The following is a 26,217-nucleotide window of genomic DNA, read 5'->3' as shown; positions in this document are numbered from 1 at the left end:
ACATTTTCAGAAGGAGGTCAAGAGCTAAACATAAAATGTATTTTTTTAAGGGTGCATGGAAGACTTTTTAAATTTTTAAATGAGGGACATTCCCTTCTAACGGGACTGAAAACAAATCATTCCGCTTTGAGCAAGGCTGGCTTTGTCCTGGGTGCTCCAGGCCATTTGAACAGTCCATTTCCCCCTCCAAGTCACGCTTTAAAAGCCAAACAGGACAAAAAGAGCCCAGATCCTCTTTCTCTATACCACCTTTGAGAGCCCCGAACATCTCAGGCCTTGGGCCACCTCTGGCATTAAGAAACTCTTGAAAGAGTCTTACTTTGCTAAGAGTAAGGCTGAGGAAGAGGGTTTAAGCTCCACAGTAAAACAGTTGTGGACTTTAATGAGACAAGTTTCATGTTCAACACTCAGCCCAGAATCAAGCCGACTCCTGGGCAAACAGGTGTGGATACTTCCCTTCCCCTGACCCGATTCAAGACCACCTCTCAAAAGGCAGAGAAGCACAGAACAAGAAAAACACATTTTTTACTGTGTACCCTAACCCGTCCTGCTTTCTCTATATATACGCTGCTGCACCACCACTGCCCCAGCAAAACTATGCCTGCAAACCTCACCTCTACCCTGGCCCATGGGTCCTGGAATAGACACATTTCAACAGTTGCTATCCATTGATTTAACAATCCCCCCTCACTTTTTAAGTATTTGAATTATGACCATAGGTACAGACAGAAATTTATCTGAAAACGATTTGCCTAATTGTGTAAAATGAAAATTTAGTAAAGAACAAGTCTCCCTCCAGATGTAAAACAAATGTGAAAACCAGGAATGGAGTTTTCTGTTCAGGGCAAGCAATGCCCAGATCAATAGTTAGAAGCAGTTGGCTTTTCAAAAAAAACATGGCCAGTTGACACTACAGGACCTGCCTCTTCTTCCTCTCTGATGAAGCGACTGGAATATACTGGTAGGTGGTACCCAGCCTACACACACAGTGCATAATGAGAAACAGGCAGACAACAGCTGGAGAGATGTCAGATGACTCACAAACAACATGACAAATAAAAGCAAAGGTTTTGGAAAATTACACTCAGGCGATGGTACTCACTGTATAAATCTGTTTCATCTAGAATCTCAGATTTGATGATTTCTTCAATCACATCCTCTAATGTGACAATTCCCAGAACTTCATAAAAGGGATCCCCCTCTCCCTCATTGTTTACTCGCTGCACAATAGCCAGGTGAGATTTACCTTTAAAGAAAAGAAAACAAAGAGGTAATTTTCAGAATTTCCTGAATGAAGTCTTATAAATGATGATGGTAAAAATAGCAGCGAACACAGATACAAGATTATCAAAGTCTATCTTTCAGCATTTAAAAATGGTTTGGAAATACCACAAACAAATGGAAAAGCTTCATGGGCCATAAAAAGTAAGACCAGTTAATCCAGAAGAGCATCATCGTCTACGCACATGGTACCACCATGTTACCACTTGCTTCCTGATGGATTTGGTCTTCGGTTATGTCAGCTCTTCCTTTGTGACCTTTTAGCGACTGCTACTTTAGGAGAGCTCTCAAAGTGTGGTCTGTGGACCCCTAGGGGTGCCCAAGACCCTTTTAGGAGAGTCAGAAAGGTCAAACTATTTTCATTTAGAACACTAAAATGTTCCTGGAATTTTCCACTGTGTTTTGCACCAATGGTGTATTTGCACCAATGGTGTAAAGTGCCTGAGCACAAATCAAGGCAGCGGTAGTGGTGGTCACCATGCTAGTGGTCACTGTCTTCTCCTCCACACACACACACACACACAGAGGGGAAAAAATTAGTTCCTCTTAAGAATATCCCTTAAATTAGGAGTTTGGGATTAAAATATACACACTACCATATATAAAATAGATAGCCAACAAGGACCTACTGTATAGCACAGGGAACTATACTCAATATCTTGTAACAACCTATAATGGAAGAGAATTTTAAAAAGTATATAAATATATATATATGTGTGTATATATATATATATACATATATATGTAACTGAATCACTTTGCTGTACACCGTAAACTAACACAACATTGTAAATCAACTATATTTCAATAAAAATTTAAAAATAATTCTTTTCAGAACAACAAAAAGAATATCCTTGATGAAGCAGTGAAAGTTATAAGCTTCATAAAATCTTGATTCCCGGGACCTGTCTTTCAATATTGTATGTGACAAATTGCGAAGTACGGTAAAACACTTCTGTTGCTTTCTCAAGTACGATAGTTGTTCTGAGGAAAAGGACTCAAACTGTTTTAAGGAAAATGACTCAATGCAAATTGTTTGAGTTGCAAGTTGGATCAGCCACTTTTTTCCACTGAACATCTTTTTTATTTGAAAGAATGACTACCAAACAAACTATGATTATTTAGACTTGGATATTTGGCAGACATTTTCTTGAAAATGAACAAGATGAGCCTGTTACATTAAGGAAAACAACAGCAGTGTTTGCTACCAAAGATAACATCTGAGCTTTCAAGGGAAAATTAGAATTTTGGGAAACTTGTATCCACCGCCATGAGCTTGAGAGCTTCTCAGTAAAGACTTTTCTGATGAGACAGGTGGTGCTATTAACAAATGAGATTTTGAAAGCACTGAACAATAAAATGTGTCAACATTTCAAAGATCTGCATAACTGTGTGAACAAGTATTTTCCAAATGACCATGGCCATGGTGTTACCAAATCACGCATGGGTAAGTGATTTATTCAGAATGCAATACATAACAGTGGATTTTTAAAAACTTTTTATTTTGCAGTAATTTTAGATTTACAGAAAAGTTGCAAAGACAGTAGAGTCCCTGTATACCCTTTACTCAATTTCTCCCCCACTGATAACATCTTACTTTACCATGATATAGTCATCAAAACTAGAAACTGACATTGATATGGTAATATTCAGTAAATTCCAGATTTTATTTGGATTTCACCAGTTTTTCCATTAATGCTCTCCTTCTGTTCAAGTATCCAATCCAGAGTACCATACTGCATTTAGCTGTCATGTCTTCCCAGGTTCCTCTGTTCTGTGACAGATTCCCAGCCCCCCCTCGTTTTTCACGAGCTTGACCATCAAGTAGCACTGGTCAGGTACTCTGCAGAATGACCTCTTATCTGGATATGTCTTTCTCACGATTAGACTGGGATTTTGAGTTTTCTAGTTACATCACATCAGGGCTTACACGGCAGCCACATGACATCACAGGAGATGTTCACCTTCACCACTTGGTTAAGGTAGAGTTTCCCAGGTTTCTTCTCCACTACAAAGTTACTAATTTTTCCCTTTCCCTCATTCTACTTTTTGGAAGCAAGTCACTAGGTCTAGCCCACCCCCAGGGAGGCGTGAGTGGTAGGAATTAAGCTCTACTTCCTGGAGTCAGAGGGTAGCTACATACATTATTCAGAATTCTTCTGTAAGGAAGATTCCAGACCAAAAGATTTTAATGTAACAGTGCACCAAAAGTCCACTGGCATAGTTTCAGATTCTATATTGCAACTAACCTTTAAGAAACTATCACTTGGGGAGTTTTGGTATATTATCAAGGAAGAACATACACAATTATTCAAAAAGCCTATTAAAATACCCCTCCCTTTTCCAAATACATATTTGTGTGAGGCCAGATTTTCTTCACATACTTCAATTAAAACAGTATACAGCACAGACTGAATGCAGAAGAGAATCCAGCTGCCCTCCATTTAGCTAGATAATAAAGAGATACACATAAAGGTAAATAATGACACTATGTTTTGGAAAAAAGTTATTTTTAATAAAAATGTTGTTTATGTTAACATGTAATGGATTTATGGCTGTCCCTCAAAAACGAATAAGTAAATGTTGAAAATTTCTCAGGTTTAATTTCAAATATAGTAAACATCAAAAAGATATAACCTACAAGGAAGAACACATGCTGTGAAGCTGACCAGTCCTGGACGTGAACTCCAGCACTGCCACTTTAGCCATCACCAGCAGTGTGATCGTGAGCAAGCTACCTAACTTTTCTGAGCCTCAGTCTCCTCTAAACCCAGGCTCATTCATGATAGTCGCTGCCACACAGGATTACCGTGAGTGTCAGAGATAATGTTGGTACCTAGCAAAGACAGTGCCTGGGATCCACTGGGTGATCAATAAATGGTAGCTCCTATTAATTTATTAATATTCCTCCTCAATTCTAAGGCACCATCAACTTATTGCCAGCTTAGTAAGAGAAAAAAAACCCTACTACACTAAATGTACACTGTGGTTAAAAGATGCATTTCAATTTCAGAAAGACCTTTTAAAATATTAAATTTATCTCAAACACCAATATTGGTTTTCCCAACCCAAGGCACGCAAGGCATCTGAAACTTATCCTTAGGTTAAGCCAAGGAGACATGACATCTGGAAATTTCATGATCAGTTAACACGTATATTATTTTTTTTAATGTCAGGGTGAGGTTTTGGGGTTTTTGCAGGGGGTGGGGGTGGAGTGAGGGGGTGTCCTTTAAATAAAGTTTACTTAAAACTTCAAACTGGGTGAGTTTGCTCAGACACAATCAGCCAGACAAACTAAAAATATCCTGAAGGCCAGGTCTGATCAAGTTCCCAGCACTTACTCAGAAACTGGCTTTGGTTCTGTAGAGCTTGTCCGCCCTTTTCCGCTCTGCCTCAGACCCCTTTACACGCAACAATGTCTGGAGGCCTAGAAGTTTAGATCGTTAGACAATTAGGCCTCCTGACAATTTGCATCCTTAGCATGCTCACGCTCAAAGAATGAAAATATTTTGAGCAAATGAGACTAGGAGGGAAACTTATCAGCAATAGATATAAACACTGCATCAGCTCAAGTCGATTCTAGTCTAGTCAATTTGGTCCAGTCAGTTTCTCACATCTGCTTTCCCAAGGACCCAAACATAAGCAGTTAAAAATTCTTGGTGAATGCTGTCTGTCGAAAGTTAAATTCTTTTGCTATTCCCAGCTTGTGATCATTTAAAAGGAATTTTCCAAAGCAAGGTCTAATATTAGACTCAAAATGAAGTTTCCATTCCACTGAGGCGCTATTCTCACCAAAGTAACTACCGCATAATCAGATTGTCTTGGAGCAATTCGTTTAAATGCAGATGGACATACTTGAAATACCAGCTCAGCAGCACCAACAGATCTGACTGGAAAGAGCCTTACTCTCGGAGAAATTATTCATGTAAGGTAGGCTTCTGAGATTGAAAATTATTGAGTTTTCTTCCAAGCTCACTTGTTCCCTTTCACACCCCCACCTCCAATGTTGAAACTTCTTCATCTGCCCCAGAGCCACATATTTTTAGCTTTGGAATTCCTGGTGAGAAGTCTTGTTTTTTGAACCTTCTTCCCACTAAGCAGTACAAAAAAAAAAATGATACCCCTCTTCCCTAATCATGCTTTTGGAGGACAACGATACAAGGTACCTCTTCCCCCACTTAACCATTCGCTGCAGGGAGTTCAGTCTTTGGCCTCATCCATGGAGCAATCAAAAAGAAAATGTAAACCTGTCAATACAGAAATTTTAAAAACTGAGCTCAAATAGCATCCTTTTGAACCTGAGTGTTGGAGGCATTAAGCCAGGATTGAAAGCAGCAAAGCAATTTTGGGGAAACTAGTAAAAGGCATTTATAAACCAAAAACTAGAATTTTTTTTGGATTCTTAACCTCTAAAGAATGAAAACACAGCAATCAGCACAATATGTAATTATAGGCATTAAGTAGCACTAAAACTTTCAAACATACATGGATTAAATAAACTTGATTAACTATATACAGAATAAAGCAAGACATTAGGGCTTGGAGACAGCCCTTTTTTGCTAGCTATAAGAGGTCCTGCAGTATTCATGTCATTTCCAACTGCCCTGAACTTTATACCCACAGCCTCTCTTCACGTAGTCTGGTCCTAGATCGCTAAGGGATCACTAAGTCAGACCTAGGAGAATCTATGCAGGACTCTTTTCAGAGTACAGGGCTCCATCAATATATTTCTATTCAAATTCAGTATCATAAGCAAGTTATTATGAAATAATCACCTAGATTTTAACTGCTACGTGCTCAAAACAGGGCACTTGCACAGATGAAATTACAAGAACATGTCTTCATTGTGAGGTATGCTAAGTAAAATCATCTACACACAGTAAAACTGGGATCGAATTTCTGCCTCTGCCTGCTTTCACTGCTCCCTAAATCATATTGCCTATGCTCTCTGGAGAATCAGCCCAGAATGGTAGCAGGTTGCCACACTCCCATTTTTTAACCTTACCACGACGCTAGGCTCGAATTCTGAATGACAGATACCATTTGTATTTTGATAGAAATAATTAACTAGATAGTGATTAGGCTGGCAAAGGGTACCTTAACTGCCTGATGAAAATATGGACTCGTTGGCTATCGTACAAGTTTGATGTCAATCAAGTGAAATGGAACAGTAGACAGAGTAACTGAAATAGCTAAGGAAGAAAGCCAAGAGGGTAGATGAAGTAGAATGGAATTAGGAACAACTCGACACAGCTGCACTAATAACAAGTGACAGGCGGTAGTCCAAGAGACCTAACAATGCAAGCGCAAGGCAGAGTCATAAATGCCACTCGAACAGCAGGAGGAAAACAAACAGAAGATTCAGCCATGAGAAACTAAAGCCAAACGTCTTATATCTGCCATGGCTGCCGTGTCACACCACTGTAGGGGCACAGAATGTAAGGCCTAATGGTTCCCCTGAGGTTGTGCAGTGTCGTGGCCCCTCACTTAAAGAAGGGTAGGGCAAATGAAGCGTTTGATATGCCTTTGTTTTTAAACATTTCCCAGTTTATCTAACATAAGAATTATAGTAACTCAATAAGTAAGAATTAATAGGGGCTTCCCTGGTGGCGCAGTGGTTGAGAGTCCGCCTGCCGATGCAGGGGACACGGGTTCGTGTCCCGGTCCGGGAAGATCCCACGTGCCGCGGAGCGGCTGGGCCCGTGAGCCATGGCCGCTGAGCCTGCGCTCCGCAACGGGAGAGGCCACAACAGTGAGAGGCCCGCGTACCGCAAAAAAAAAAAAAAAAGAAAAGAAAAGAATTAATAAAGTTCCTTAGAGTGAGTTCTATGACGGGTCCCCAACCCCTGGGCCGAGGACAGGTACCGGGCCGCACGGCAGGAGGTGAGTGGAGAGCGAACAAAACTTCATCTGCCGCTCCCCATCGCTCGCATTACCGCCTGAACCATCCCCCCATCCCGCACCCCCGTCCGTGGAAAAACTGTCTTCCACGGAACCGGTTCCTGATGCCAAAAAGGTTGGGGACCGCTGTTCTATGGAACTAGTGATAAAAGAAAGAAATGCTCTGTAAATCAGAATTCAGGGCCCCCATCACTAAAACAAAACGGGATGGAGGATAGATTTGAATGGCCATACTTAAGATCTCCCAAGGAAACCAGTTTGCATATTAGTCACCAAGGAAGTCAATACACTTTAAATAGCATTAGAGTTAGATTTAGTCTGACTTACAAAAAGTGAACAAACTGATCAATGAGCTAATGTTTATGAACATAATTTATAATCCAGAAAATACAACGCTATGTATGTATCAATGAACTATAGTCACACAAATCCATTCATTCACTCAGTAAACATTTACTGAATGCCTACTATGTGCCAGGCTCATACCTCAGGGAACAAAACAAAGCTCTGGCTTTCAAGGAACATTCTAGCAGGGGAGACAGACACTAAGGGAAAGAGATAGTATGAAAGCATGTCAGATTGTATAAAATGTGCTATGGAGAACAAAAAAGCAGGGGCCGAATTATTTAATTTAGGCTGGCCAAGGGAAAGGAGACATTTGAGCAACGCTGAAGGTCATTAAACAGCCAAATGAAGTAAGTAAGGGGCTGGGGAAGATGTTTCAGGTGGAGGGAACAATGGAGCGCTGAAGAGGGGAGGCCTGGCGTGCTTGAGGAAAAGCAAGGACGCCGGTGTGGCTGGAACAGAGTGAGCAGGAGAGGAAGAATCAAAGATGGGGGTGGGGGCGGGCAGCAGGGGTGGTGGGCAGTGGGCAGATCATGTCACCATCACAAAGACTTTAGCTTTTACTCGGAGATGGGAAGTCCCTGGAGGGTTCTGAGCTGAAGAGTGACTTGATCTGTATTGTTTTGAAAGGATCACTGGCTGCTGTAGTGAGAAAAGGCTTGGCAGCTGGTGGGAGAAAGATGCAGAGGGAAAGGCAGAGCCGGGAAAAAGGAAACCCAATCAAGAAGTTATTTCATGACTTTTTTTTTTTCCTTAAATTCCATATATATGTGTTAGCATACGGTATTTGTCTCTCTCTTTCTGACTTCACTCTGTATGACAGACTCTAGGTCTATCCACCTCATTACAAATAGCTCAATTTCGTTTCTTTTTATGGCTGAGTAATATTCCATTGTATATATGTGCCACATCTTCTTTATCCATTCATCCGATCATGGGCACTTAGGTTGCTTCCATGTCCTGGCTATTGTAAATAGAGCTGCAATGAACATTTTGGTACATGACTCTTTTTGAATTATAACTGATTCACTTTGTTATAAAGCAGAAACTAACACACCATTGTAAAGCAATTATGAGGGAGGGAGGGAGGGAGGGAGGGAGGGAGGGAGGGAGGGAGGGAGGGAAGTTATTTCAGCAATCCCAGTGAGAGGAGATAGTGACCGGAACCAGATGTTAACAGTGGAGGGGATGAGAAGTACTTAGATTCCAGGTATATATTTTAGAAGGAGCCAACAGGTTTTGTTGATGGACTGAATGTAGGTGGGAGAGAAGGAGACAAGCCAAGGCTGACTCTAAGGTTTTGGGGCCTGAGCCGTGGAAAGGATAGAGTTGCCAAGAAGGACTGTGGAAGGTACACGTCTGGAAGGAAAAAATCAATTCAGTTTTAGACAGGTTAAGTTCAAGATGCCTACTAGACATCCTAGTGGAAATGTCAAACAGGCAGTTACATACCTACGTCAGAACTCGAGAAAGAGAGAGCGAGCGAGGCATGTGGGTTACAGATGAAGAGCGAGAACCCCCAGAGAAGAGAGGCTAGTGAAGCCAGACACTGGAGGAGATGACCGAGAGAGAGTGTGTGGGCAGAGAAAAGATCCCAGCACTGAGCCTGGGGCAGGCCAATGTCTCATAGGGCAGGAAGTGGAGATACAGCCAAAAAGGAGATTGAGAAGGAGGGGCCGGGGAGTGAGCAGGGAATAGAGAGAACAGTGTTTTGGAAGCCAAACTTTTTATAAACCACTTCAAGCAGCAGAAAAGAGTCAAAAGTATATGTGGTCAAAAGGTTGTGAAAAATGATTTTGGTGACAAAAGATGCTCAAGATAAGAAAGGTCATAGATGAAGAATCCAAAGATTATCATCTCAGTGCCATCCACTGTGATTTCCAGAACAGCCCTTCCTACTTCTAACAGGGACACACACTGGCCTGCTTCTGCCAGGGAGCCTTCACCAGAGAGAAAAAGGCCTGTGTCTTTAGACAGAGTCTGGTTTGTCCTCCCCCAAATAACACCTCTTTTGAATACCCACTTCTGGAAATGATGCCATTAGATCTCCAATCACCCAGGCTTAAAACTCTAAATCACCTTTGCCTCTTCTCTCCATTTCTCCCCACCTTTTTTTTTTCCCCTTTTTAATGAAGAGTGAATGAATGGATGGATACCTACATGCAATAATGTGTATAAAATGCACGGTTCAGGGACCTCCCTGGTGGTCCAGCGGTTAAGACTCCACACTTCCAATGCAGGGGGTGTGGGTTTGATCCCTGGTCAGGGAGCTAAGATCCCACATGCCTTTCGGCCAAAAAACCAAAACATAAAACAGAAGCCAAATTGTAACAAATTCAATGAAGACTTTTAAAAAAATTGGTCCACATCAAAAAAAAAAAAAAAGAAAGAAAATGCATAGTTCAAGGAGTAGTTACAGAACTACCACCCAGGAGGGACTAGAGGGGACTTCAGGGGTATGGGAGGCAGGGGCAGGAAGGTGCCAGGGCACGATAGGAGAAGCAGCTAAGTCGGATAAGCAGACGTAAGCAGGTTCCGAGGGGAATATAGGCCTGCCTGTGGCCTCCCAGGTAGGACCTGTCGGCAACCCCTTCTGTGTTAATAGCAGGTCCCCATAAAATAGATGACCTGGTGGTCCAGCAGCATATTATCTCATGATGACTCAGTGGCAATACAACCTCAGAAAAGGGGAAGCAATGCTCCTACTACATTTAGCCATATGTGGAATAGTGTGTTCAGGTCTGGGTCTTGCATTTTGTAAGAGGCAAACTGAGGCGAGAGCTACCAAGATCTCATAAGATGTATATGCAGTGGCACATGAGGAGGAAATGAAGGCCAGAGACATTGAGCTAGACGAGAAACCTGGGCAGGGATGAGGCAGGACGGCAGCCTTCAAATCTCTGAAACGGAAGTAACCATTTGGTTCTTGTGGCCCCTCCTCAGCTGACAACGCTGCCCGTGTACTCGAACCTCATTTACCACCAGGTTAGTTGTTCCCCTGCTTAGATCATAAACTCCTTGACCACAGGGACCTCTGTGTTATTCATCTTTGTCTTACTCTTCATCCGCCTGCCCCACCAAGCCTAGCATAATAACCTAACACTCCTACGTACCCAAAGGTAATACTTACTAAACCGCAACACAATCATATCATCCTATTGCTCAAAAAGTGCTCGTTTCCCATCCACGGCTGAATTTAAAAGAAAACGTCTTCGAGTGGGGTTCAAAGGCCATCATACTCCTCTTATGCTCTCATTGTCCCGGCCAATCAAATGACTTGATTTTGTCCAATCATAACCTCCATGGTTTTCCTCATCCCCACAGAAGAGGTAAGAAGGAGCCTCTCCTCAGGGGAAGTGATCAGTGATCACAGGAGCCCGACTCCTGCACACACAGCCCTAACACAGCCCCGCCTCAGCTACACCTGGGCCCGGGGAGTGCCTGGGTCTCTATACCCACATTACTCTTAACAGTAGATAGGTCCTCACCCTATCCATCGCCCTCTCAGTTCAACAGGTGCAAAATCAAAAGAAAAAGAAACCCTGAATAACAAGCTATAGTACACAAAAGCAGCTATCTTCTCACAGATTTCTGTAATGAATACATGGATGAATTCTTACACATGTCTTGCAGATCTTCTACTGACTCATACGGTGATAGATCTAGTATTATGACATGAGTACAATGGTAAAGTTTGCTTAAGGAGAAGCAACACGATTTCATTCAGGGAGCTATCACCTTGCTATTTCTGTCCTGTTTAAAGCTAAAAAAAAAAAAACAAACCCACAACCTTCATGTTTTTTAAGTACTTATTTTACCTCACCATCCCAGCCACAGCTAAGTGCATTTTTTCCAACTGAATTTTCCCACCATAAAATACACCAGAAAAATGTGACACAGATCTTAAAATAGTCCTGTATAAATAATCCAGGAGTATATCTATAGAAGCACTTGCTGTATATAGAAATACACGGGTTTTAAGTGATGATAACTGTTGCTATTCCAGGAGACAAAAGCCCTCTTTTATCAGAAGTTTTACTACTTCTAAAAATTCCAGTGGCCACCAGCTAAGTGGCTGACCAAGATCTCCCTAGCAGGACAGCTTCTCAGCTCCAGGTATGTGGGGTTCCTCAGCCATCGACACTCCCAGTTAGGTCACATCTGCCAGGAGGTTTACTAGGGTGGAATATGGAATCATGGTTTCCTAAAAAATAATCTAATTTTGGGGGGTGAGGGTAGGAGTTTTTGATGCAGACAGTATTTCTTAATAGGGCCGTTTCCTGGGTAGAACCCGAATTTATCTACTAATTTAGATTATAACTGCTTTCACGGAAATTCGTTGACCAAGCTCTGAAAGTAAGAAGGGCAATCATTCACGGAGGCGCTCAGCCTCTAAGGGACTTAAAAAAAAACAGAAGCAAAGCCTATGCCTTCCCTGAAGGTTGACTGCAGAGACCTGGGCACAGAGCAGGGAGCCCCCAGGAGTCAGAGCACCTAGGTTGAGTTTACCAGGGCCCAGCCTCAATGCTGCTCCCTGGAGGTTACCTCTCTGATTGTCCCAGGCTTCCTTCTATTTGCTATAAATACCTGTTTCTTAACATTTAAACTAAGTTTGGTCCCACCTGCCCATTCTTAACTGTAGTTTCTTATTCTGTATCCCTAAAATAGAAATACCTGAGGGACTTCCTTGGTGGTCCAGTGGCTAAGACGCCGTGCTCCCAATGCAGGGGGCCCGGGTTCGATCCCTGGTCAGGGAACCAGATCCCGAATGCCGCAACTAAAGAAAAAAAAAAAGATCCCGCACGAAGCAACGAAGATCCCGCGTGCCGCAACTAAGACCTGGCGCAGCCAAATAAATAAATAAATATTAAAAAAAAAAAAAAAAGAAATACCTGAAAGAGAAAAACATTAGGTTGAACATATCTTTTAAGACAATCAACGTTTAAAAGAATTATGTTTGTAGATATCTTTAGAATGTTACTGTTATTTTTGACTGGATCTCTGATGCAGTAAGATTAGAAACATACACTGAGAAAATCCAGTCCACGTGGTTCTCAGACTTTGACAGCTGTATCCATGGAGATTTGGGGAAGGTGTTGCTGCCTTCAAGGACATCAGCATTTACATCTGGAAAAGTTCCTGAAATACATGAAAACTACAGATAGCTGCCCGGCACCTCAGAGGCATGCAAATATTCACTCAAGGAGCGAATCCACACACCTATCTGAATCCTTCAAAAGTAGTTTTACCTTCAATCTATACAACTTTCCAGGCTAAAATAGTATTTGTCCTACAGCTAACTACCTCCTGCGCATTTCTAGAGGTTTCCTCTAGACTTAAGTTTTAGGTTACGTCTGGCCTTATTTTTTGAGGTAGTAAATCACATCTTTTCTCGGTCATCATTATTACAGAGTGAAGACTCCATCTTTTTACAGTATGCTCAATGTTTCATCTAAGAATTTAAGCTTCTATGTTGTGTTTAATATAAAAATGTTTTGTAAAAAATCATCTATCACCTACAATTTCCCCATCAGGCATACTTTCATCCACTCAAATATATATTGAGTATGTAGTTTATTCGGGCATAGGGCTAAGACATATACATGTCTACCTCCTTAAGAAAACATGACTATTTTTAAAAGACAGATTAGAAAAAGATTAATCATATTATAAAAGGACTGCCTTATAAAATGGATCATTTTTAATAGAATTTTATTTTGAAATAACTGCATTCTTATGCCATTGCAAGAAATAACAGAAAGGTCTCATGTGTGTTCACCCAAGATCCCACATACTTTTGGGAGCATGTTGCAAAACCAGATTGTGTGACAGCACACCTTAACCAGTATACTGACGTCAACACAGTAACGTACAGAACATTTCCATCACCACAAGGACTCCCCTCCCGTTGCCCTTTTACAGCCACACTCCCTTCCCTTTCCAACCCCCAGAACAAACCATGTTAATAGCTTCTCTGGTAAAGTAAGTGCTTAGTTTTCCACTGACAGTGGCTCTTAACCTTTAGCTTTTAAGTGTAAACAAATATTTTAAAACTCACAAAATGGTGATCAGTAGGAAAACATTTTTCAGTCAACAAAAACCTGTTTTACATGCAACTTCTGAAAACTCAAGAGTGGGCTTCAGTCCTCACAAGATTAACTAACCAGGCTCCCCTGGTTGAGGCACACAGCAGGCAGTTCTACAACTGTGAATGCTCAGATGGGACTGCTTATAAAAAGCAGCAGAGATACCAGCCCTGATTTAACAAATGTCTGCAGAAGCACCTCTGTGGCAGTATTTTCCAGGCAGCTCCTCTGGCTTCTCTGAATGTGATGGATTTTTGATGTGTCAGCTTGGATAGGTAACAGCCCTCAGTAATTCAATTAAACGTGAATCTAGGTGCTGCTGGGATGGGACTTTGCAGATGTAGTTAAAGTCCCTAATGGGTCGACTTTAAGGGTAGCTATCCTGGGTGGGACGGGCTCAATCTACTGAAGGCCTTAAAAGCAGGGTGAAGGCTTTCAGAGAGAGAGAAGACCTTCCACCTGTCGAAAGCTGCTGCAGACCACACCCGTGGGGTTTCCACCTGCTCATGACCTTCCCTCCCTCATGGCCTGCCCTACCAACTCTGTACTTTCTCTTAGACAGCCTCTGCAATTACATAAGTTTGCCCCTTTTAAGAAAATTCCTTAATGAATGCGGTTATCTGTCTTCTACTGGTTCTGCTTGTTGAACCATGACTGACCTACTCAGGATCCACACCACAAAGGGATTTAGAAGGCAGATACCAAAGGAAAACTAGGATTAGGGAATTCCCTGGCAGTCCAGTGGTTGGGACTCTACACTTTCACTGCCGAGGGCGCAGATTCAATCTCTGGTTGGGGAACTAAGTCCCTCAAGCCACATGGCGTGGCCAAAAAGAAAAACCAGGATTAGACTAGGATTAGACTAAGTAATATTTCCCAAACCCAAGACGGTGGGTGACTGATTGTCTAGGAAGACAAACTAATATTATGTAGTAATATATGCACTAAATTCCAGAGAGACCTGCTGAATGAACTTCCTGGTAGAAATAGCAAGGAAACTAAATTTTCAGAAAAAAAATTAACCTAGACTAAACTGCAATTGTATTTAAAGACAAGAAGCCAAATCATTTACTTATTAAACCATCCACGTGGATTATCCTATTAAGGACAGCCCTGTGGTCCTCCCACCTAACTCAGGATTCCAGGCCACAAATAATAGATGGCCTCACATTCCCACACCACCACCAGCTGTTCATTCTCTTTTGCTTGTTCTTCAGTCTTGCTGCCAGATACGTTAGCCAGAAACCCAAAGTGAGGCAATTAATAGAAGATTCCAGTCACTATGTGACTTGCTTAATGGCCTGTCCAAATGATTTGTGAGAAAAATCTTATGAACCAACAGGATAGAAACTGAAGAGTTTTTTCCATTATTCTCCTCTCCCAGAGTATTTAAAGACTTGGATTTTCCCATCTTTTGGGGAAATATTTTCTTATAAATAGTGAGGCATGCCGGGCATCTCCACTTCATCTTTTTTCGTGGTCTGTGCCACTCACTGTACACTCACTGGAATGTTTTCCTAGTAAATGATCAGCAATGGAAAACGTGGCTAAGACAAAGGATGGCTTTCAGGCTGACATGATGGGAACCTTCCCATCTTTCCCAAGAGATAAGTAGTTCTATAAAACTGTGGGGCTTATTTTAGAACCAATGAGTCTATTTCTGTCTTTCCTTTAGACTTGTAGCTTTCGTAAGGATGATAAATAAGGACTGACCATCTTAGTGAGGTAACAGCCCAAAATATTAGTAATTGCCCAACAAACCCAGTAACAGGAGATTCAAAAAAGGGAAATATACTTCCACTGCTAAGGTAAGGCCAACTGTCAGTGTTTTAATTTTATGATTTGCTCTTCTGTTCCTTCCTTGGGTCTTAGTCTTTGGATCAGTAACATTTAGAACTTTGTTTTGCAGTCCAAAACTCTTAACATCAACTGAACTAATTTCTTGGATGATTTCTACAACACAAGGAGGCAAGATCGGTAATTAGACAAAGCAGACATGAAAACATGGTTCTCTTGTGATATAGTGAATAAAAATTACCTAAGTCCATGGATATCGTAGCAGAAAGTTCTAAAAACTCAGAAGAAAAGGGCTACAGTTCTTAGCAGGAGAGACAGCGAGGAGTTGTCAGGAAAGCTGCAGGTTACTTTGAGACAGTCGTCCCAAATGCATTAGAGGAACTGTAAAAATCTGCCACAGAAGGAACGATGATCCATAGTCAGAAAAGTTACTGCAGCTTAAACAGGAAACCCTTCTTGTTCAGGACTGTCATAGCCACAGTTTGCAAAAAGTGCAGCTATCGATTAATGCAATGTAGTGTCAATTAGATGTACATTCCTGAGGTCTTTTATCTGTTGTAGCTTTGTCTTTTTCTTTTTCTTTTCATTACATCAGGTATATTGCCCTGTAAATTGTGGTAGTGGTACCAGGAATTAAAAATTAAGGAATTTTTAACTTTTCCAAAAAAAAAATTACCTAAGTCCAGATGACGTGCCAAAAAACACTACAGACGAAACCACCCCTTACAACATTTGCTTTAGGAGCAGGCATTTTAAGGAGAGAGGTGAGGTCATCTCTTCTTTTAAAACCTGCTTAAAGGGAAAACTAAAGGCTGGTTTTATTAAGGAAAACCTTATCCCGTTTTCTTACTAAAGTCTCCTCTTTTCAGAAGTCCTTCCTGATGACCTCGAGTTGTAATGAGGAAACGGAATCGCTATTTTAAATTATTATACAGCTAATGTAAGTTAATAGTTATGTATTATCATATAGTTAATAATCACATGATATGAGGGGAAAGGGCTATCAAAATGATCAAAATATCACTGAGTCCTGGAGTTGCAGGGAAAAATGAAAAGTCATCTAGTTCAAATTCTCATCCAGTGCATTAATCCCACCTGCAAATTTTAAGCAAATAATAAACTTGAAAAAATATAAAGGGAGCAAAAATAATGAATATTTTTCTTGCTGACCTGAGATAACAGAAGTCCTAGCATTTTACTCTTCTTTTTCCTGTCCCTAGAAACCTCAAGCACTTCGTCACCACAGAAGAGAAAAAATGATACATCAGGGCTTCCCTGGTGGTGCAGTGGTTGAGAGTCCACCTGCCGATGCAGGGGACACGGGTTCGTGTCCCAGTCCGGGAAGATCCCACATGCCGCGGAGTGGCTGGGCCCATGAGCCATGGCCACTAAGCCTATGCGTCCGGAGCCTGTGCTCCACAACGGGAGAGTCCACAACGGTGAGAGGCCCGCGTACCGCCAAAAAAAAAAAAGATACATCAGATGACTTTAAAAACCAAACATTTTCTGTTTAAAATTCCTTCACAATTCCTTCTCACCACTCCCATTATCTATCTTTCCTCCCAGTATCTCTTAAAAATGTGTCAGAGACAAAAGAAAGAAGTTTTTGTATTTCTTTTTTTTAATTAATTAATTTGGCTGTGCCTGGTCTTAGTCACAGCATGCGTGATCTTCGATCTTCATTGTGGCATGTGGAATCTTTAGTTGCGGCATGAGGGATCTTTAGATGCAGCATGCTAACTCTTAGTTGCAGCATATGGGATCTAGTTCCCTGACCAGGGATCAAACCTGGGCCCCCTGCATTGGGAGCACAGAGTCTTAACCACTGGACCACCAGGGAAGTCCCAGGTTTTTGCACTTCTATAAGGAAAAACAACCATCAGTAGAGAAGTCTGGTTAAATATGTTCTCGTAAATCCACACAATGGAATACTATGCAGCCATTAAAACAGGATCAAAGTAGATCTCCCTAAATTGTTATGAAAAGTTACCCAGAATAGATTAAGGAAAAAAAAAACTGGAATATTTTACATAGTATGATCCTATTTGTATAAATTGTATATGTATAGGAAAATTCTGGCAAGCAATAGTTGGTTAGCAGGTGTTTGGTCCCATCCAAAATGTCCGTAAGATATCCTTGATATTCAGTCTTGTCCAAAACCATCTGGCATGGACCAAATATGCTCAGGACGTTTTGGACAGGACCAAACGTTCTACAGGGGAAACAGTTAACAGTAGCATGTTGACTGAAATTTGTAACCATCAAAAGTTTGTGTCCTACAAACAATAATTCTGATAAAGTCTATTTTGTGTGTCATCAAAAAGTAAAAAAGAATGGAGATTTATAACCACATGCACTACATTATTGTACATAATTCTAACGAGAGAATGTTTAACTAGGAATGAATGAGAACAGAATCCTCTGTCAACATTAGATGCCTCCTAAGCACCACTTCAAAATCCTCTCGGTCCCACTGCTTACCCCCTTTCACCCCTTCCACTGCCACAGCGACCAGTTCCACACAGGCTCAGATCGGCTTCATGCCCGTGTGACCAGTGCAAACAGACATCATCTCATATACAGCTCACGGCCCAGCTCACTGCATCTCTCACTTCTGCCTTGGGACTTCTCCTAAACGGAGAAGGAAATAATGCCCATGGGAAAATACGTCCCCCTCTGTATTCAAGCACCATTCTGAGAGCATCTCACAAGGCTCCTTTAAAAGTCCTAGGCAGGGGACTTCCCTGGTGGTCCAGTGGCTAAGACTCCATACTCCCAATGCAGGGGGCCAGGGTTTGATCCCAGGTCAGGGAACCAGACCCCACATGCCGCAAGTAAGAGTTCACATGCCACAACTAAAGATCCCGTGTGCTGCAACTAAAGATCCTGCATGCCACAACTAAAAGATCCCGAGTGCAACAACTAAGACCCGGCGCAGCCAAATAAATACATAAATATTTTCAAAAATAGAAGTCCTAGGTAGGAAAGAACACCTGTTGCCTGTAGCCAAAGTTAACACACTATCACATCCTTGAACTTTCTTCCCTTCCTTCGCATTTCACTTCCCTTGTCCTGAACTCCTGCTCCCTGGGATCCTATTCCAAATAAACGTCCCAGCACGCAAGCCTTTGTATCAGGCCAATGTTCAGGCTAAGACGCCATCAGAAGTTTTTCTACTGACCAGTTTCTGGCTTTGTACGTTTCATCCTCTTCTGCTTCCATGATACCAATGTGTCTTAACACCTCTGGCACTGGTATCTTGATACAATGCTGGTTTTGTACCTTTGTGTCACAATACCAGGTAAGCTGGCACCATGCAGGAGTATTTCTCGAGGTCATTCCTACACTGGGATGGCTAGCAATAACTATACATTGAAGTGACTGCAAACCCAAACTAAATGTATCCCCAGCTCAACTTCCCCACAGCTAGATTCCAAAAAACACCTGGGACCATTCCAACATTAGAGACAAAGAGTGAACGAGGGTAATTAAAAATGCCAAGAGAGAAATTTTGATCAATTGTAGTTAAAATATCTGGATTTTGCAAATTTTACAAAAACACATGACCATGTAAATAAACACATCTGGCTAGGGCCCATGCATGTGAGAAGCATTTAAGTTTAAGGTTAATTAGCTTTATGGTAAATCTGCTTTTCACTACATATTAATCAAGTAAATGTAACAAAAGTAGACAGAACACAAAGACTGAAAAGGATCAAATCTATATACTACCACCATCCCCAGTCTAATCTTCTCTCCTAAACTTCAGAGATAAAAATATTCCAATTGCCTACTTGATCCTCTTCACTTGTCCTATGAGCATCTCAAGTTCAACACGCCGCAAACTAAATCTATCATCTTCTTTACCAAACTTGTTCCTTCACTTCTATTCCTCTTTCTGACTAATGGTACCAGAATATATCAAGTGTGAAACTGTGGGAGTCATCTTAGATTCCTCCTTTTTCTCTAGTTTCACCCTGCTATGGCAAACTGGTTATACACTGTGTTAAGCTGTTGAGTTGTAAATTTAAGACCACCTCCTAAATATCTATTGGATCGCTCCCATATTCCGAGGCATCCCCAACACCAGCTCACCTTAGTTACAGGCCCTCAATATTTCTCTTCTGGACTTCCCTGGTAGCGCAGTGGTTGACAATCAGCATGCCAATGCAGGGGACACGGGTTCCAGCCCCGGTCCGGGAAGATCCCACATGCCGTGGAGCAACTAAGCCCATGCACCACAACTACTGAGCCTGAGCTCTAGAGCCCGCGAGCCACAACTAGAGCCCATGTGCCACAACTACTGAAGCCCTTGCGCCTAGAGCCCGTGCTCCGCAACAAGAGAAGCCACCGCAATGAGAAGCACGCGCACCACAATAAAGAGCAGCCCCTGCTCACCGCAACTGGAGAAAGCCCACGCGCAGCAACGAAGACCCAACACGGCCAAAAATAAAAAATATAAGTAAATAAATTTATACAAAAAATATATATATATTTCTCTTCTGAACTGCAATAACCTTCTAACTTCTCTTTCTAACTTTAATGTAATCTCCCAAAGCCACCTCCCTGATGCCACAGTAATCTTTCTTAAAGGCAAATCTGAACGTGTTATTCTACTGCTTAAAATTCTTTAATGGCTTTTCCCACTGCACGTGGGATGGTTGAAACACTTCAGTATGGCCCACAAAGCTATCACGACACGGCCTCTAGCTCTTTCTCTAGCCTCATCTCCTACATCTTTGGTCATTCAACGTCAGAGAACACTTCCTGTCACTCTCCTGTGCCATTTCACGGCTCCCTCTGCCAAGAACACCTTCCTCCCCTTGGCTCCTTTACTCTGATTCTCCTTCAAGGACACAATTCAACTGTCGACTCATCCTTGAAGTCTTCCTAACCTCACCTACGTCAATTGGGTTTGATGTCCTGTCTCAGCACTTCCATAGAGCCTTCATTAGCTCCACCAGAGGATTTATTATCGTGTATTGTAATATTCTCTCTCCTGTACTATATTGTGAGATTCTTGAAGGCAAGAGTTCTCCTTTATACCTAAAGCCTCATAAGCTAGCACGGTGCCAGGTATATAATTCTGTCAATAAATGCTGAATAAATAGCTCAGATTAATCACAAGAAAATGAGAAGGGGGATGAAGATTAGGGGAAAAAAAAAACAGTATTATCTCTGCAAGCTCTTGTCATAAGAGGAGATTGTTTTTCTTCCTGGGACACAATGCAGTAAATGAGGCCAATCAGTGACTGCCAGTTGATTGTAATTTTTAGCAACAGTTTCCCAGAAGAGTGACCAATTGTTCTTACCTAATCTAAGGCCTGGTACATAAAAGACTCTCATTTCCTATTTAATTTAATTTTACTGATTTTATTATTTCAGCTCCTATTGGCACCAAATTCTAGAAAAGTTACAATAGAGTTTGTCCCCAGATGAAGCCAGCTTGAAAAACAAGTACAAATCAAACCCTGTGCTCCTTCCTGTTGGGCTTGAGAATATCTTCAAAGAATTTTCATTGTCTTCTTAAATACACAACATGAATTCAGCCTGGAAACCGAGACTCAAATATTGAAATATGATGGTTTGTCAAGTTAAAAAAAAAAGAGAGAGAGAGAGAAAGAAATGAACTTAGCTTAGTAAATGAATGAATGTTCAAAAGAAGTCAACGTTCATTTGCTTACACAAAGATTCTTCAAACACCTTTTGAGGTATCTGCCCCTCGGTCAAAATGACAACATGTCTTAAGCTTTCTGGGAGTAGGTACAACTGCCTGATAAGAACATCACCTTGGTTCCTGACAACATTCAGAAAAACCTAGGTCATCCTTGGTCACTAATCCCTCACCTAAAAAGTCAGTTTCAGAGCTCAAACATGTGTGCTGGGACCCCAGAGAATCATGTCAGTGACTAAGGGCTTAAACTAAAATTAGACAGATCCGGGTTTGGATCCTTTGGTTCTGCTACACACTAGCTGTGTAACGAAAGACAAGTCAATTACCCTCTCTTGGCCTCTCACTTTAATCATTTGTGAAATAGAGATAAAAATCCCAAGTTTCCATGAAAATTGAATGAAAAAGTTTAGAATTTAACACAGTACCTGGCTCATAGCAAGTATGCAATAAACGATAATGATTATATTCTTGATGAGTTTTCTCCTGGTTCCAGAAGCTAATGATCATCTCAAATGAAGATGTATAATACTATTAATATCTATAGAAATAGGAACTCGGGATCACTGGGAATATTCAGCTACAAGCTGCTTGTTTTAAAATAGAGGCTATGGGCTTCTATGAAAAGGGTAATTTACATCACCTGAGCATTCCATCCTATGCAGGCTTGTTTTAAAGTTCTTCAGCATAGCAACCCCACAAATTGTTCACTCTGTTTCTCAAAACCAAAACTTCGCAGCTGGGTGGATTCAAATGGGTTATGGAGATTGTCCTCCCTCCCCTCTCACCTCTAGAAGTAGTTGCTCCCGCTTACTGGATGAGGCAGTGGGGAGGGCGGCCCATGAAGGAAGCTTGTACAGCCACTGCCTTTGTCATATTTCCTCTGTGAAGAAACAGAAGACTTCAGTTCCTGGGATTGGTTAAGCTCTAGAATAGAGAACTAAGGAACTACTTTGTATTCTCCTAGAAATCTCATCTCTCTTTGTGCATAGCGCCATTGCAGCAGAACTGTTACACATTTTTGCATCTTGATCAGGAAACTGGAAATGATAAAAATGAACACAGGTAGCCTGCCATACACCATAAATTGAAGGAAGCTGGCACAGAGCAGAGAAAGACTCAAAGACTGAGGGAACGTGAAGAGGAAAAGCCAGTGAAAGAATAAATTATATACAACAGCCATGCCAACCCCGACGTTTGCAAAAACACTGTGACGATTACTATGTTTAAGGTCAGAATTGACTTGAGGTCAATATGGTCTCCTCTGGTGCTGGTCATGGATTCATTCAATAAATATTTTTATTGAGCACTCACTACATGCTAGGCACTGTCCTAGGCATGAGGGATTAAAACACATACAAATAAGACTAGTCTTCACTGTCAAGGAACTAGGAGCCTAGTGTGAAAGACAAGTAAAATTATAACATCGTAGACTCTCTCAAGGGACCTCCATGTGGCAACTTGCTGGTTAACTGACACACTCAATCTCCCTGTGAAACACACCAACTGAGGCCCGCAGCACACTGAAAGCTTCTGGCTAGTAAAACTACTACTCTGCACACTGTACTCGCATAGAGTAAACAGAATGTTTGCTAAGAATTGGTTATTTTTGTTCCCAAACCTATTTATGACATCTGCACTTGATGCTGCAATTTAAATATTATAGAAACTCATGACAATAAAAAGAAATCCCTGTTTCTATGGAAACTATGATGAATCCTCTGGAAAGAATCAGTAAAAGCCAAGTTGCTTTAAAAAACAAAAAACCCTCCAAACAAACGTATGGATACCAAGGGGGAAAGAGGGGGGGACAGGATGAATTGGGAGATTGGGATTGACATATATATGGTACTATGTATAAAACAGATAACAAATGAGAACCTACTGTATAGCACAGGGAACTCGGTGCTCTGTGGTGACCTAAATGGGAAGGAAATCCAAAAAAGAGGGGATAGATGTATACATATGGCTGACTCACTTTGCTGTACAGCAGAAACTGACACAGCAGTGTAAAGCAACTATACTCCAATTAAAAAACAAACCAAAAAAACACCTCAAAAACTTATACTGAATTAGGAGTGGGCAAGGGAATCACGAAAAGTGAGGAAAAAAATCTTTAATGATTCTGCACTTTGTATTGTTTGTTCAAAAATCCTTTGTATGGTTTATTCCACTTAAAAAGAAAACTCAAATTTAGAGAATTGAGAGAAGATATAATATAGATGTTAGATGGTCTCCTTCAACCATTACAGGGAACACAAATCAGCCCACATTCAAAGAAAAAGCAATACTATTTTCCAGTGCCTGTTGAAAACTGATTCAGGCAAAGAACATAAATGGCTGCTAAACATTAACGGAAAGGTTGATGGAGAAAATAATTTTCATGTGGTACCAAAGTATCACTCCATGAATTACCGTGATGATCCGTGGAAGGGGGGAAACATCTTTACAGTGGAGACGATTGATAGTTGCCACTTTAATCAAGTGATTCAACATTATTAACAGTGAACAACCAGACTGTGTGCCACCTGAAGTGATGTGCTGTGAAGTACATTCACCCTCTATATTCTTGCCAAAAGTGTTTAATTAAGAATTTGGATCTAATTTCCAGTGTATAGGTAATACAGGAGATCAGAGAAATTAAATGATAGTAATGAGAAAACAATCATAGAAACCCAAAATGTAGAATACTCTACCAAAGAGCTAGCTTGGTTTCTTTAAAAAGTCAATACCATTATTGGGGCTTCCCTGGTGGCACAGTGGTTGAAAGTCCGCCTGCCGATGCAGGGGACACAGGTTCGTGCCCCGGTCCGGGAAGATCCCACATGCCGCGGAGCGGCTGGGCCCGTGAGCCATGGCCGCTGAGCCTGCGCGTCCGGAGCCTGTGCTCCGCAACGGGAGAGGCCACAACAGTGAGAGGCCCGCGTACCGCAAAAAAATAAAAAGTCAATACCATTATTAATTCTGTTTGGTATCATTATGACACCAGTTTGGTTACGCAAGAACATGTCTTTTTTTTTTTTTAAGAGTTGAAAGGGGTAAAATGACATGTCTGAATTTGTTTTTAAAATAGAAGCAAAGAAAAAAGTGAAGCAAATATGGCAAAATGTTGATAATTATTGAACCAATGACTATATTGGGGTTAATTGGCTATTTTTACTACTTCTGTATATACGTTCGAAACATAAAGAGTAGAAAACACTCAACATCATGAAAAAAACTGAGGGGGGGATTATTCTAGCTTAAAAGAGACATAACAACCAAATGCAATGCACAAACCTTGACTGAATCCATGTTAGAAAAGAACAATTCTAAATGACATTTGGGGAAAATAACAATTAGAAAATCCGAATATAGACTGGGTAGTAAATGATTTGGGGGAACAATGAATTTCTTAGTGATAATGGAATGAGGATGATGTACGAGAAGTAATGCTGAACATTTCAGGGTCAACTGTCATGATGTCGGCAATTTACTTTGAAATGGTTAAAAAAAACATTAAGAACTATCAAGTCTAGGAGATAGGTATATGAATATTCATTATACCAGTTTTTAACTTCTCTGTATTTTTGAACATTTTCATAATCAAAAGTTTTAAGTTTGTCAAAGGGTTGCAAATGCTTTTTTCAAAATAATGTATTTAAGATATGTATATAATTTTTTAAATTCCATATTTCAGTTAACTTTGTTATTTAGTGAACCAACTAAAAGGTAAGAGGGGAGAGGATCCACACGTGGGGTGCTGATACATACATGTATAACAACCAGCTCTCTGGGGAAAACAGCCCTGGCATGTAGCATTCGCTAGTTTCCAGGGTATGAATATTCCTACCACAACTGATTCCAAATTACTAACATGATGTCACTGAACAAAGAGTTGGGAAGAGATGAGCACAATTGGTCTTTCCAGCCAGTAAGAGCCCAGTTCCAACACCACTGAATCCAGATCATAACAGAAGGATAGCAGCCGTAACAGGAGAGAGGGAGAAGACGGTTTACAGAAAACAAAGCAGCAAGGTCATCAGCCCACAAGGGGCAAGGCGGGGGAGGAGACAGAGGTGTGAACACAGAAGACAACGTATTAAATTATATACAAATACCCAGCGTGATGCTTGGTATACAGTAATCACTAACTTAGTAAGCACCTCCTACTATTATTATACTATTATTTTCTAACCTGATGTGTAATCTAAAAGGTCATCTCATCTTTTTAAGATGTCATATGGTGGTTGCTTCTAGGGAGGAGAGCTGAATGGCTGGGCAACTTGTAGTCAGGATTGGGAGGAAGCTACTTTATTGCTTTGAGCCTTTTCAATTTTGAAAAATGTGAATGTATCACTTATTCAAAATATAAATGAAATGGAAATCGATAAATTTTAGGACATGGGTCTCTTGAAAGAGCTCTTCTCTCACCTTAAGTCCCTAGCCTGACATGCATGCAGTTATGCATTCATCCCCATCATTCCTAATGTAAGAATTTAAAAATCAACAACCACAACCAATAAGAAAAGTTCCAAATCATCATGCCCAGCTGACATGGTAGAAACTGCAGTTTAACAGGTCTATTTATATGTGGAAAAGTTAGAATCTTGGCTGCCTCAGTACCCACGATAAGATTCACATGAAATCTTCAGTAACTCAGAATGCCACATTTCACTCCAAAATACATTCATTCAACAAATATTTACTGAGCGCCTTCTATGTCTTTGGGTCTGGGAACACACATGAATAGAATTCTCTCTCCAACTCTAAGGAGTTCTAACTTGGCTTTGCAGAGTTTCCTTTACTAGGAATTTATCTAATCTTGGGCAACTATCTTTAGGCCAAAATTACTACTTATATATATGAACGGTAGAAACAATTCTTACTTAAAGGAACCAATATTTTCTCATAAATTTGATGGAAAATACATTTTGTTACATGAATCCTGTCTTGAAACCATAAATTAGAGGTGTATTCTTCTAGGGGGAAAAGGCCATAGAAAAGGGAGCACGTAAACATGATTCTTAGATGATTAGCAGTGGTGAGTCCAACTCTCTGTAGGACTCCATGCCTCCATGGGCAGGAGTCAAGTGAAGTAGCAGAAGTCAAGACGGAATTGCAATCCTAGGAGTAAAATAATCCCCTTGAAGGCCT

At 41.0% G+C, this 26,217-nt stretch overlaps 1 protein-coding gene and 1 long non-coding RNA gene across 2 annotated transcripts in view; one reads left to right on the top strand and one right to left on the bottom strand.

Annotated features, from left to right (window-relative positions):
* CNNM2 (cyclin and CBS domain divalent metal cation transport mediator 2) overlaps nucleotides 1-26,217 on the bottom strand; it is a 144,916-nt gene that overhangs the window by 28,251 nt on the left and 90,448 nt on the right. Inside the window, exon 2 of the mRNA XM_022568888.3 lies at nucleotides 1,103-1,246. Within this exon, the coding sequence (XP_022424596.1) occupies nucleotides 1,103-1,246 (144 nt within the window). The remainder of the gene's footprint in view (nucleotides 1-1,102; nucleotides 1,247-26,217) is intronic.
* On the top strand, nucleotides 15,671-26,002 carry LOC149747312 (uncharacterized). The gene is made up of 3 exons (XR_016388005.1): nucleotides 15,671-16,174; nucleotides 16,280-16,350; nucleotides 16,631-26,002. It is a non-coding gene; the product is annotated as an uncharacterized LOC149747312 (long non-coding RNA).

The sequence above is a fragment of the Delphinapterus leucas genome, chromosome 16 (assembly GCF_059928025.1).
Source record: "Delphinapterus leucas isolate spDelLeu-1000000601 "Yukka" chromosome 16, BTC_Dleu_Yukka2, whole genome shotgun sequence".
NCBI classification, from domain to species: Eukaryota; Metazoa; Chordata; class Mammalia; order Artiodactyla; family Monodontidae; genus Delphinapterus; species Delphinapterus leucas.
The sequence above is the reverse complement of the archived record's forward strand: the minus strand, read 5'-3'. Positions and strand labels throughout refer to the sequence as shown.